This window comes from Pan paniscus, chromosome 6 (assembly GCF_029289425.2).
Source record: "Pan paniscus chromosome 6, NHGRI_mPanPan1-v2.0_pri, whole genome shotgun sequence".
Lineage (NCBI taxonomy): Eukaryota > Metazoa > Chordata > Mammalia > Primates > Hominidae > Pan > Pan paniscus.
Genome location: NC_073255.2, coordinates 55,271,752 through 55,286,035, shown reverse-complemented (window position 1 = coordinate 55,286,035; position 14,284 = coordinate 55,271,752). Strand labels below are relative to the sequence as shown.

Here is a 14,284-nt window from a genome sequence, read left to right as displayed (position 1 = left end):
GTTTGCTGCTTCGCAGACACAATTGTTTGATCTCTAAGGGGGATGTGGATGGGTCCCTGTCTCACTTGGCTGTCATGCAGCTGGAATGAGATAAGGGGGCTAGAAGGTGCTATACAAACGCCAGGTGAGGCAGGAAAGGCTGAGCAGCCACTCCCACAGCACTGAGTCCAGTGGTCCACAGACACTGAGGATTTAATCCTTCCTGTAACCCTCCAGGCTTTCAGTGAGGAGAAAACTGGGGCTCAAAGAGGTTAGACCAAGTGTCCAATGTCACACAGCGTTAATGTACAGAGCAGATATTCACACCCAGGCTTCGCAGCTCCAGAGTCCCATTCCTAATCACCATGCCTTATGCACATCTTAACATGCCCAGAGGGACACCTCTAAGGCAGGGCCACCTTGTGCTCCTGGCTGAGGAAATGGCACTTGGCTTTGGAGTAGCAGGAAACCAGGGGAGATCTGTGTGCAGGGCAGTGTCAATGATTGATCAGGTTCCTGGTTTAACACAATCACTATTGAGAAGTCAAAAGTCTAGGTAGGAGTAAGGAGACTCGGGAGGTAAGGAGGCCTTTAGGAGGCTCCCATTGAAGGAGGGCCAGGGAGAGAGACTGTGTGACACTGAGGGTCACTGTGGAGACCAGTGGCAGCTGGGGCATGGCCTTCCATCTTAGTGGACCATGGAGGGCCAGGTGAACAGGCTTGGCTTCTCCATTAGGGTAAACAGGCTGAGATCCAGGGGTGATGCAGGGATGGCTGTGGACTCTATTTTCTCACTCCTGTCTCCATGTGGATGGACTTTGGTAAAACCCCTTGCTGGACCCCAGGAGGAAAGGAGTGGCCTAGACTTGAGTCTGGACGTAGGAACCAAGTGCGCTTCCTATTGCTGCACGGGGGTCTGCTGCCTACAGGGTGTAGGTTCTGGTCCCCTCTCCCTGTCCTGCAGGGCAGGGGCTCAGCCTTTGCTGGGGCCTCCTAAGTTTAATTGCTACCTGTGGCCAGGTGGGCAAGTCTGTCTAATGCAGAACGAGTGTAATGCCCGCTGGGGTCACACCGTGAAGCTGTGTCCTCTCATCTCGGTTTTATGAGTAAGAAAGCTAGTTTTTTGGTTTCCCACTTGTTGATTCTTTTATCTATATTATCTGGGTTGTTTCAAACTCAGGGGGAAAAAAAGAGACTATTATTGGTTCCTCCCCTCCCTTCCAAAAATAGGTTTGGGCCCAGGAAGAGAGGCAAGGCTGTAACTGTCTCTAGGAGGAATGGACTGGGAGTCTGCTTAGCACGACTTGGTGGCTGGTCCCACACCTCGAGGGTGGGCTGTGTCCAGACCTCCAGCTCCAGAATGTTCAGGAGGAGGCTTCTGAAAGCTGCATTTTTAACAGCCACTCAGATGATTACAAGCTGCATTTGGGAAACAAAGTCCTGGGAGATCATTGGAGGCACTGGAGCCTGGGCAAGGCTGGAGTCGGTGAGGGAGTCTCATGGCAGCTCAAAACTAGGGAATGGTTTTGCTCAGGCCTGTTTAATGGCAGGAGAAGCCAGTGGGAGCCTAGGATGCTGAGGGCAGGGTTGCTATTCTAAGAGCCACGGGGAATCCCTTTCTGCCTCCTTAGAGGAAGTTAGGGGCGGATGATTTGCAAAAAGGCAGAGAAGACAGATCTGTGCAGGCAACAGCAACATTTTGCCTTCAGCTCCGCACAGCAACACTGTGCCAGCCCGTTCTGGGTTCTGGTGCAGAGAAAAGGCCAGAAGTTTTCAGAAGGATTTCCTGGGCTTTGGAGGAACGTGGAGTTTTGGTCTTGGTTGTCGAACTTCCTCCAGGTCTTTTACCAATTGCTCAATCCCTTGAGTGTGTCTTTTGTGCCTAGCCCTGTGTTGGAGTTGTAAGGCCATAAAAGAAAAGACATGAGTTTTGGGAACAGCCAAAGGGATTTCGTTCCTTGAGAACCCATATGCTTCCAATGAGAATGTGAGAAGGTTTCACCAAGGAGTCATAACCTCCAAGACATTTTATTTTGACAGAAAAGGTGTGACACATCCATCAGAAATGGGATCAGGAATTTTTGGTCTCCCAGTCCCCAGTCCTGATTTTTAATTCCCAATTTCAAAATTCTATACTAACATCCAAACTATAACTTGACTTTTAAATTTACTCCACTCCTCGGGAAGAGAAGTGCAATGCAGGCAGGCAGCTGTTTCCAGGAGATCAGAAAAGGGTAAATGAATACTCAAGATTTACAGCGTCAAAAGGCTATGTTGAGGATAATTCTTATGACTATGTAAAAGACAAGGTAGTGAAATTGTGAGGGCCCTGGGCCCGGCCACTCACAGAATGACTGAAGCATGCTGCAGTGGAGAACTGGAAATGTATCGCTTGTTGCCCTCTATCTCCACCCACCCTCAAGACTGGGACTTAGAATTCCCACGTCCAGCACTGTTGTAGATGGGAGGTATGTTGCGCTGAACTGCTGCGCTGGCCACATTAAGACACCACATGTGTTCCCAAGTGGTATTGCAGCTGTCCTGAGGCCCATCTCTTCTCCCTCTCATATTGGGATCTCATTGGGAGAAAGTCTAGGCAGATTCCTGCTCTGCTGGGCCTTCTCTTACGCCAGTGTGGACTTCACGGGATAGGGCAGACAGAGTATTCGTTGCATTTATTTGTTCTATCACTACAGAAGAAGCATTTCAAAATGTGTACAAAAGGATACTCTATTCCTCCAGTGGTACATCCCTTGTTCACAGCTAAACAGCAATAATTTAACATCATCATAGAGGCAGACTGGAAATATGACTGCATTTCTCATTTACAATCCTGTGCATGTACTCGCCAGAAGGGCAGCTGAAGACCTAAAGCTGTACTGGATACAACAGATTCGACCTGAACAATCACCACACACAACATTATAAAAAACTGTATTAGAAAGTATTGGAAACAATATTGCATATTAATATGTGGTTACACATGTTCACAGTGAGTGCCATCGCACCAAAAGCATTATGTGCTTCTTTTTTCTGATGCCTGTACATCTTAAATAAGTCTAATAATTTTGGTTCATCTTAAAGTAAAAATACATTGAAATGAATGAGAGAGATCTAGATTTTTAAAAAGTTGACCATTCATTATTGCTGGAACTGAAGAAAGGAAGGATACACTGGCATCATGATTTGTCTACATAAGTCCAGTTCATCTCGTGTTTGTTTTGGCAAGAAGAGGACACTACAAAACTCACAGTGCAGTCAAAACAAAACAAAACAAGAAAAAAGCACAAAAATGGTCGGTGGGGAACCATATAACAAAACTACATCTCAGGCAGCTCTTTCTCAAGGAAGATTCTAAGATTTTATTATGTGGCTAATTCTAAATTGGAAATGGAACATGCTGGTATGTGAAGCAATTGGTGCTGGGACTTTACCCTTTGCTGATATGCAATGATAATGTGATGAGTTTTAGTGACTCTTGAATTAGGATAATCACACTCTTTAGGTACAAATTACAGAAGGGATATGGGGCAAGGAGCTGAGATCCAGGCTTTCCACATCCTGGGAAGCTGGGGTGTCAGGGAGGGGGCAGAACAAGACACAGCGATTACTAGCTGTAATCAACAGGCCAACCTGTTACCCTCCGGTCTCCAATATTTACTTCAAACACAACGAGAGTGCATGGAATCTAGGCACACAGTAGTACACAGCGGTACCCAAGACACACACTCACGCCATCATACAACAGAAGAAACTACGCAACAAAAAGTGTGAAGTCATGCAAACTCCTACTTTACCAGCTAGAAGAGAAACTTCAGCAACTTTTGGTACATGATATGGCCACCTTTTAAACATAAGTTAATTACTTGCTGACATAATATGAAACCTTACTTTAAATACAATAGTTTCAAAGAAAAATGGTGTTACAATATAAAACCACAACAAAAGGTGTGCAAAGAGACATTTATATTGGCTATAAAAGGCAGTGAGAGGAAAGGGCAAAGCAGTTTAGAAAAGAATTCCTGCAATCACTATTTACAGTTCTGGTTTGAGCTTTGTTTGAATTCCACTTGAAAAAATAACTCCCTTCAACCAACTGACTCAGGGGGATGGATGGAAAAGAACAGAGTAGGTGAAATTTGCAACAAACTGACTCTAAGAAGGCTCTCACCTTAGAGATATTAACTTGGATAAGGCGCATCTTTCTCTGTGATTGCATATTGAAGGAGTGCTGTCTAAAGCCCTTGATCCTCTGTCTCTCTTCCTTCACTCAGTGCATTGGTGCGGCAATTTTGTTTATTCCAGTTTCCAAATGCCACACCCTTCTGTGAGCAGAGAAATCCATGACTCAAGAATAGTATCTTTGTAAACTCCATCTTTTCAACAAAACTCAAATGTTTATGAGGAAATATATTTTTGAAGACCGAAGGGGAATAATTGATTTATAGAATTTATAATGACTCCACATGAACACAAGTCAGCCTTGATACTGCTGACCGGGAATATTGGGAATATTCTTCAAGTGCTTTTCTATTTTTTTTCTTGGAGGGCTTCCCAGACATTTGATTGGTTTAGAATTCATTTGGGTCAGTGGTTCTCCCCCAGGAGTGATTTCTCCTCGCAGGGGACAGTTGGTGATGTCTGGAGAGTTTGGGTTGTCAATTTGGGGTGCTACTGGCGTCTATTGGGTAGCCACCAGGGATACTGCTAATTATCCTACAATGCACAGGAGAGCTCCCGCCTAACAAATAAGTAGTCAGCCCAAAATGTCATAGTGCTGAGACTAAGAACCCCTGTTTGGATTAAATGCTGAGGTGCTTATGTACAATTTCCTCTCTGTTGCTTCATTTCACCTTGGGACAGTGTTGGTGAAGACAAGTACTGTAAATATTTGAAATGGTATATTCTTCATTGCCTAGGTGGTTGAGAGTAATGACCTTAATGATTGATAGCATTAATCTTGAAGGAGACCCTTGCTTGTTGGGATTAGAATCTCCACACACCTTCCTCGGGCTTCAGTGCCTCCATGTCATAGCACGGATGGGCGGGGTTCTCACCTGCAGTGCCATTTGCCTCCTCTTTCCTAGGGGATCTGGTGGCATTACTCTCCGAAGGTCTGGCTCAGTCCCTCAATTGCCCTGTGCATTCCAATATCCTACATGTGCAGAGCCAGCCATCCTATGTATGTGTGGACACACAAGCTGGCTTGCCTTTACAGTAAAGAGCTTCAACATGTTTGAAAGCTTAGTTTCAAACAGGTGAGCTCTGTGTATTAGCAACAGAGATGCTGGGCTCACATATTTCATTGAGTTGAAAATTAATGACCATTCTAAATCACTCCTTTATGGGTTTTAAAACGAGAATAATATATAGTGAGGGTAGGTAAAGAAACTTACCAACACTGAGAAATTCAGGCTTGTGGCTACAAACAGATGTACATAATTAAAATGAGGGCTAGGATTGGATTTCTTCAGGAAAAGAGGCTTCTGGTACTAGATGGAACCAGCCAGGGAAGGAAGAGATTTGAAATAAAGCTTTGGTTTCTGAGGAATGTTGCCGTTTGAGAGATTCAAAAAGAATGAAGATCCAAATTTCGGGACTGGTGTTTAAATTGTAGTGACAGATTTTGGGGCCCATTAAAGGTATGGGAGTGAAAAAGCGGGGAACAGGGCTCCCCAGATATGCCCACGGGAAGACAGTCTCCTCCTACGGGGCAGCAAGCCTCGGGAGGCTCAGGCCATCTGAGCAGCCTCCGCAAAGCCAGCGAATCCAGGACGATCCCAAAGGCTCTAGCCCGGCGTCTCCCTCCACCCAGGGCAGTCTGACAGACACGACTTTCCCCAAACAATTCATTTTCCTACGCAGAATATGACTTGAAATAGTATTTTCTCTCACAGGTGCAGCCTCTCCGCCCTAGATGCATGTAGCCCGAAGCTGGCCTGGGCACAGGTTGTTGGCCCTGCTGTGTCTTGGCACTTGGGTGGCGGCACACCTGTCCTGTCTGCTCACCTGCAGAGCCACACAGCAGGGGCTGTGCTCTCTGCTTTTGGGGACTGGAAAAAGACACCTGGTGCGCGAACCCCGTGCTTAGCACAGGGTAGAGCACGCTCCTTCCCAGGCTGTGGCGTGTTTTATCTATTTCTCTCTGAAAATTTAGACTAATCGTTTGGAGAAGGGGATTCTAGGAAGCAACAGGTGAGGGAATCTCAGCCAGCGGTCTGGGGAAACATCTAGGAAGGTAGCAGTTCTGGATGCTCCCAATGCAGCCCTGCCTCTAAAAATAAAAATCTTTTCAAAAGCAAATCAAACCCCAATCAACCAACTCAAACAAAAAACAAAAAACAGTTACAAATCCAAACACAACATTGTCTGGTCCAGTCCAGTCTATGCTGCTGGCGGGAGCGAGAAGGCGGCAGTCCTTGTGCTTTTCCTGGGGTGGCTCGGGGTCTGGGGTGGGGGCGCGGGAGGGCTTTAGCTCATGTGGAAGCGGTGCTCCCCTCGCGTTATGTGCGACGAGAACTCGTACCGGTCCTGGCTGTGGTAGCCGCACATGTTGCACTCAAAAGGATCACGGAAGCCGTGGCAGCCCATGTGGATGGTGTACATGACGTGATCCAGGAAGAGCACCCGGCAGTGTTCGCACTTGTACACCTTCATCTGCTCTCCGCTGGTGCTGACCACGCGGAGCGCGTCCTGCGAGTTCTCGGAGGCGGCGCGCAGCAGGTCGTAGGCGCGGTGCTCCTCCTTGAGCGACAGCCCGTTGCGCGCGTGCGGGGCGATGTGGTTGGTCAGGTAGATGAGACCGCTGCGCTGCTCCTCGTTGTTGCTCTCGGTGTCCGTGGAGTCTTGGCAGCTGTTGCTCGGGGACGCCTCGCGCTCCGAGGGCACCAACTTGGCCTTGGAGAGCAGCAGCAGGTTCTCCACGGCGCTGTCCTGGGTCGAGTGGTTGGAGCGCGGGGTGCCCTCCGCGAGCGGCTTGTGCAGCTGGTACATCGGGCTGATGACCGGGACCACCTCGGAACCGCCTGGGGGCGTCTGCACCAGCGGGCGCAGAGACTCGGCCCCCAGGTAGTTGATGGCGTTGTTGATGGCTTGGTCCATCACGTGGGACTTCATCATTTCGTTCTCCTTCTCGTAGCTGGCGCTGCTGTCGTAGGGCGTGTCGGACAGGCCCTTGTCCCCTGTGGAAAGCAGGCGACAGTGAGTGGGGCGCCGCCACCTCCGGAACCGGTCAGGTCTGGCAGCAACAGCTGAAATCTACAACCGGGGAGGGGAAGGGGAACACGGCCTGGGGGCCCAGCACGCCTGCGGACCCCACACCTGCACACATACACACACACCTGCGGACACATCACACCTGCACCATACTGACGGGCTGGGGGAAGGCCCATGCTTCTGTCTAGGGGACACCGAGCCAGGACCTACCCATTATAAGCACTTAAGGAGATTTTGTTGGATAAATGAATACATAAATAGGGGAACCAAAGATTAGTTTAATTATGTTATTGTATTTCATTTAATATTTTAAATAGTGTATTTGAAATGATGCTTTTTCAGTAGAGTGTTCTCAGTAATTTACAACTGGCTAACTTACTATACATTTATTGAATTAAAATACACAATAATTATATTATATTCATTATATACAATATATTTAAAATATGTGATATGTTAAATTATTAATTTTAATAATTGTATTTAATAATTTTAATAATCTAGTGTAAAATTTAATCAAAATACATGATGATTGTATATTTTTTGTAATAAAATGACACATTTTTGACAAATAACCCAAAGGTGGATGAACTCTGTCTTGAGATGAGAGTGGAAAGGATACTCAAAAGTAATTCTCTGTAGTTGGCAGGCCCGAAGCAGGGCTCCCCAGAAACATGTGGTGGAGGGTAGGAGGCACAGCAAGGGAGCTACAGGGAAAATAGTTGCTATTCATCTGTTATTTTTTAAAAGTAATGAGAATTATTGATGTACAAGGAACTACTGCTGACGCCTCAGCAGTGATTGGGCCCTGGCCTTGAGAAACTTCTGATCTAACATCATCAGTTCATAGGAGTCCATGAGCTCATTTCCCCGGCAATGGTGAAATCAGAGCCTAGATTTGGCTTCTTCAATTAGCTTTGGAGTAAATATCTTCATACAAAAAATAAATTTTCTTGAAGACACACCTTCTCAATATGTTGGTCATAAGTTCAGTATGAAATCATGGCTTAATTAGCAAATTCATTAATTACAGTAACTGCACTCTTACTGGCAAGACTGCGGCTGTGTTCTGTTTTCAGCGGTGGTACATTAATGAGTCAAAGCACATGAGCCCATCCTTGGAATGTCTGAACAGTTTATATTTTACCACTACTCTGTATATTTCCATCCTTCAACACATCTGGACTGGGCAGAGGGACAGAACAGTGAGCAAGTGAGAATGGTCCCCATCCTTAGCAGCAGACAGCTACTAGGGGAGGGTAGGTAGAAGTTTATGCGTGATTGCATGGATAATTCCTTCCCATCTGAGAAATCCACGAAGACAAGGGGAGCGTGCTATGAGAGCATTACACAGGTTTCTGATCTTGTAAGAGTCAGCCAGATAAGGAGGGTTGATAAGGAGGGTTTTGTGTCCCAGTGTTGGGGACAACAAGAAGGAAAGTTCTGAAGGGAGAAGGGGCTGGGAGGTGTGGCAGGACCGAGTGAAGGTTGGGGAACCAGAGCCCTAGGTGGGGGCAGTGCTCGAGAGGTAGGCAGGAGGGGCAGGCAGAGGCCAGCTAGGCAGAGACTTTGTCTAAAGGAAAATGGAAACCACTGAAAGGTTTGAAGGAAGAAGTGGCCTTCTCATTCACTGTGGAAAGAACAGCTTGAAGAGGGGCAAAAGTGAGGGATAAGTCAAAACTTCCCCAATGTGCAGGTTATGGCTGATGATGGCTGGTGAGGGTGGTGGCAAGGGAAGGTCCCAACACCTCCCACGATGCACCTGACACTGAGGTCATCAGCTGGTTCTTACTAACAGAAGGATAAATTACTCTGTAATTCATACATTTACTAATAGTCCTTTTATAAAATCTGTGACCATTAAGAATTGTCCAGGAATATATGCCCCATTATACCATAAAGTACCTTTGAGTTTCATGTCTTATTTTGTAATGGATATGTATCGTATAATAGCCTGGTTTCTATTTGTTTTCATCTACTGGTGGTCAGAAGTGGCACATACTCTGATTAGAGAAAAAAAACTTGTGCATGGCCAGTTACGCCCTCCCAGAAACAGAACAGGATGAAAACCCTATGAAGCTGATGGTAGGGACCAAAGAAGTGGTGTTTCTCTCCATTAAAGGTCAGAAAAAGTAATTGTATAGCACTGCTGAAACCACACAATTTTTTTGTTTCTGTTTTTGTGTTGAGCAGCTAAATGTCTTGTTACACTAACTCCAGGGCAGAATGAATCCATTCTAGTTTGTATCCAAGTCTATCCCTCTACCAAATCAAGGCAAGAAAAGGAGGGGAATGGACTTTGTAGCCAATTTTGCTAAATATAAAAGTCTTTACAGCCCCACCAAAAGGGTGCTTTCCCACCTAATCATCCTGTCTCTCCCCAAGTCATGGTTCTGTGGTTTCCCAAGCAACCACTGAAATCTGTTGTTTTCAAACTTGGTATCACAACAAATGGGTGTAGGAAAAAAATCAACATATATGCCAGATTACTGTGCCACATGAAAATTACCATAGAATTTCTCTTCCTTAATACCCAACAAAACAAGAAAAATAAAAACCTATAAATTTCTCTTAACAGCAATCAGCTAAAGGAACATGTCATGTATAGTCATAGAATATTATATATACACATAATTATATATAATATGCATTTCATTATGGCGTGTGTGAGAACACACATACACTCAAAGACTAGAAAGAAACAGAAAATTCTGACATGAGATGTAGGGCAAAGCTTTGCTGCTAATCTCATTTCCAAATCTTTAGGTGTGAGTCAAGAATAACCTCAGAATTTTCCCTCATACCCTCATATCTATAAAGACATGATTCAGATAGGTATCTTTTCCCTGTTCTGATCAGAAAAGCATTTGAAACCTTGGCTGACAAGAATCAGATGAACATGGAGAAGTGAGCCCCTGCGGGCTCCCTGGGACAGAAGCAAAGTCCTCTGTGGTCTACACTGAAGGGGAAGATGGCCCAAAGCCCCAGAGAATCTCCTGTGGGGATGAAAGCATTCCCCAACTAGGTACAGTGCTGATGGCTTAGGGTATTTAACTAAATTTCAGATGAGGGAGAGAGAGCAAAGGAAAAGTATTTTAACAAAGGCTGCACTTTGCCTCACCAAACTCCTCCAACCCCATCTTTGGCATTCTTTCAGGATTTAGAAAACTCAATAGCTCTCACAGGAAAAAAAAATATAGTGGGAAGAAGGCTGAAATGTCAATCAAGCTATATCAGACCAACTAGAATAAGCAAGATGAAAAGAAATGTCAGGGTTACTAGGAAAATATTTTCTAGAAATACAGGGGAAGAAAGGAAGTAAAACACAGACCATAGAGTCCCTCCTAGGGGAAAAAATCGTTAATTCCAACAAGAGAGGAAATGCCTCATAATTGCTTCATAACATGGAATCAATTTTAAAAGTATTCATAATAAAATGCAAAAGCAACGGAATAAGAGGAAAAAAGAGATTTCGGATCTCAGGAGACAAAATAAGGAGCAAAATAATATTATTATAAAATTAATGCATGGATTAAAAATAGCAAGTAATAGAACAGGAACTACTAAAAATTAAATTACTGACAGAGGAAAACCACAAGAGAACAGTGAGTAAATGTAAAAATAGACAAAGAAATAAACAAAAAACTTTAAGAACTGTTAACAGATATGGAAGACAAATTATCTAACATATGGACAACTGGTATCCCTCAACAGAGATCACAACAGATGGAACAAAACATACTTATATAAAAGAGAATTTCCCAGAAATAAAGAGAAAAAAAAGGGACTCTCTAGACAAAATGGCAGGAATTTTTTATTCCGAATGAATAGACCAAGATACATCCTAATTAGGGTATTTAACTTCAAGGTTAAATAAAGAACCCTCAGGCATTCAGGAATAAAATGCAAATCACCTTGAAGAAGAAACAGTTACACTAGACTTGATGTTTCCACAGCAACATTCAACAAGCAATGCCATCAGCAAAATCTAAAAAGTTCTCAAGGGAGAAAAAGAAAGAGTGGCCCAAGACCATAGACTCTGTCAAAATGCTCATCAAATACAAAGGCAACAGGCCAACATCCTCAAAAACAATACAGTGATAGAAATAGAACATCTATAGAAACTTTTTTTAAAAAAAGTTGCTTGAATGTAAAGTCCAATCAATTAAGAGATTAATCAAAATAAACATAAATAAGAAGAAAAGGGCAGGGTCTGATCCTTGAATCTATTTAAATAGAGTTAGTAATAAATAACTAAACTACTATGAATTATGATTACAGAATAGAATGTGAATATTACAAAGCTGGACAATGTAAAAATAATAAGATAATGTGAACACTGGAACACTGAATGTGAACTGGAATACTGTCCTTATTTTTCAAAGCAGTGAGCCAGTAGATGCTGCTTAAATTGAAACAAATGGATTAAAAAAAATTCAAATTTCTTAATGTTTTTCATAATACATATTTTTAATCTTAGAGGATCCTTTAAATATAATATCCTTTATGTCAGAGGATATTTAAAATAAGCCACTTCTCTAGTTTTGTTTGGGTCTTTTTTCACCTCTTGAATTTAAGGCATGTATGATATGTTGGAATATTTATGAAAGTATTTATTTCATATTTACCTATCCATCAATCCACCTAATTCATCAGCCTATCCACTCACATACATATGCAACAGAAAATATTTAGAATGATACTTTTCTACTTTTAATATTGGTAATTTCTGGATGTTGGGTTTTGTGGTGATTTGAAAACATTAATCTTTGCATTAAAATTCTTTATATTAACTTTGTGTTATTTTAACAATATAACAGGGTTTCTTTTTCTTACAAAAGAAGAAAATATACCTAGATAATTATAATGGGTAGCAGGAATATTGGTAATTGTTGTTTTCCTCTTTGTGCTTTTCTCTATTTTAAAAACGTTCCCAAGTCAAGCACCAGACAGACTAAAAACAACAATTATCATTGCTATTTAATACAAGCCCTTTTCTAATTAGATTAATCAGTCCTGTTGACCTGTATTTGATGATCTCAGAGGGGGAGATCTTTAATGGCCCCAGTGGTGAGGAATGTTGCTGGCAAAACAAATACTTATTCACACTCACGTCAAAGTTTAAGGTAAAAATTTTAATCATAGGTTATAGAACAATAAAGCAAAACTATATGCCACTCTGAGCAACAGTCATCATGAAAATCTTACATTCTTAAGATGCTTTCTAGTGTTGGGAGCACCATCACATCCATCACCCCTTCTGAGCCTCAGAATAGCTCTGGGAGGAGGCAGGGCAACAGACCCACACCCATTCCACAGATGGCAACACTAAGCCCAGCACCATGCTCAAGGCCACCAGGCACTCCTAGCTGGAGCTGACTCTGAAGGATGGGGCTCTCTCAACTGAACCACTATTGGGCCAGCTTGTGTGAGAACAGCTGTATTCCTACTCTTTCCACATTCACATGAAGGCTAAACTCAGCATCCGAGAAGTGGAGAGGGGCCTCAGAGACTCACTCACCTTTTAATTTTAGGGCTGCAGAAGCTGTGACACATTGGGAGTGACTGATGGAAATCTCATCAAGTTGAAGCGGGGGTAAGGTAGGTATTTTAGGGCAGGAAGAGGCATCATTTTTACAAATGAACTGCCAATCACCAACAGATTATGCAGCTGCTTGTGAGTCTTTTGCTCCAAACTCCTCTTCTGCTACCCTCGTCCACTGTTCCTACTATGTCCCCTGGGAACTCCTTTTTCATCTTCGCTTTGCCTCATCAGAGCACTGTGTTGTTTATTTCTTCTACTAACACAGAAGCATCTCAAGCCAACGCCCACATTGTGGTCTCACAAGGGTGGGGGTTGGGGAGTGGCTCCAGTAGAGTTTCACAGATGAATTTCTCCTTTGGTTTCAAGTCTCCAAAAGCTAAAAGGGGCTGCAAACGTTCATTCACCAAAGCATTCTCCAGGCTCCTCACCTGACAGAGGACGCCATCCCTGCTTCTTAAGGTCAGTAACCCTTCACTCCCCTTGCACACACTTGCTGCCTTATCTCTGCCCATACCCCAGTCACCACCCATCTCTCTGTCACTGTGTCCACCCCAGGCAGATGCTGGCTGCTCAGGAGGCAGCCCGTGGGCTCTGTGCCCAGTGCTGTGGGAATCCCACTGCTTACGCTCAGCACAGGACCTCACTCCTACTCCGTTCAGGAAGGCAAGGCCTCCCTCGTTCTCATGGTCCAAAGGCTCATGTGTGTGTGGACAACTCCCCACTGGCTCAGCCAGTGGCTTTCATTCTTTTTGTACACTGAATCCTTCTCTCCCTTGCTCCTCTCAACCCCCAACCTATGACAAACCTCTAATTAATCAAAAGGTCAAAATGGAGCCCTATTTGAAGCTGCAAGAGGGAGGCTGGTGCCCAGGACTTGGCCTTGCCTCTGTCCTTCCCCCTTCGTGTCATCCTGCAGGTCAACAGGTGCCCTCTGGGACCCTTGGCCTCACCAGCCCCTGTTCTGGCCCCACCTCTCTCCCACCACAATTTCCCCATGTGTCACAAACACCAGAAGTCCTTGAAAATCAACACGTCAAAAACAGAACCCCATCTTTTCCTAGAACCTGGTGTTATCCTTTTCATCAAGGGCACACTACTCTAGAATCAGTGTGACTCATGGTTTCCCTCACCTAATCCCTGCCCTCAGCCCTATGTTCCTCTGACACCAACCCTTCCCCTTCACAAGCCCTTCTTTCCATGCCTGCTGCCACTGCCTCCACAGTCTCCCTTTTCCAGTCATTTTTTGGTACTTGCTGTCTTTACTATCCTAGCCTTTGTTCTCATAAAAAATATGCCAGTGCTTCTTTCCTGCTGACTGAATGAAGGGTCCCTCGCTCACCTGGCATCTGAAGCCATTCATCCTGTGGCAGAGCTGCCTAGGACACCTTCACTTTTCCTGCTTCCCCATGGGTACCTGAGTTAAGCTGGGAACACACCCTGCTCCTCCGTCATGTCCTTAGGCCCCCACTCCAGCCCTCGTGGTCAGCATTCTGGTTTCTCATTGATTTTAAACATCTGCCTAGATTCCCCCATTCCTCCAACACC

At 44.4% G+C, this 14,284-nt stretch overlaps 1 protein-coding gene across 14 annotated transcripts in view; it reads right to left on the bottom strand.

Moving 5' to 3' along the window:
• Nucleotides 1-1,975: 1,975 nt before the first annotated feature.
• IKZF1 (IKAROS family zinc finger 1) overlaps nucleotides 1,976-14,284 on the bottom strand; it is a 101,004-nt gene continuing 88,695 nt past the window's right edge. For all 14 annotated transcript variants that reach the window (XM_034964082.3, XM_063606231.1, XM_057302872.1 and 11 more), the window contains one exon: nucleotides 1,976-7,160. In XM_034964082.3, coding sequence (XP_034819973.1) covers nucleotides 6,451-7,160 — 710 coding nt within the window. In that variant the 3' untranslated portion in view covers nucleotides 1,976-6,450. The remainder of the gene's footprint in view (nucleotides 7,161-14,284) is intronic.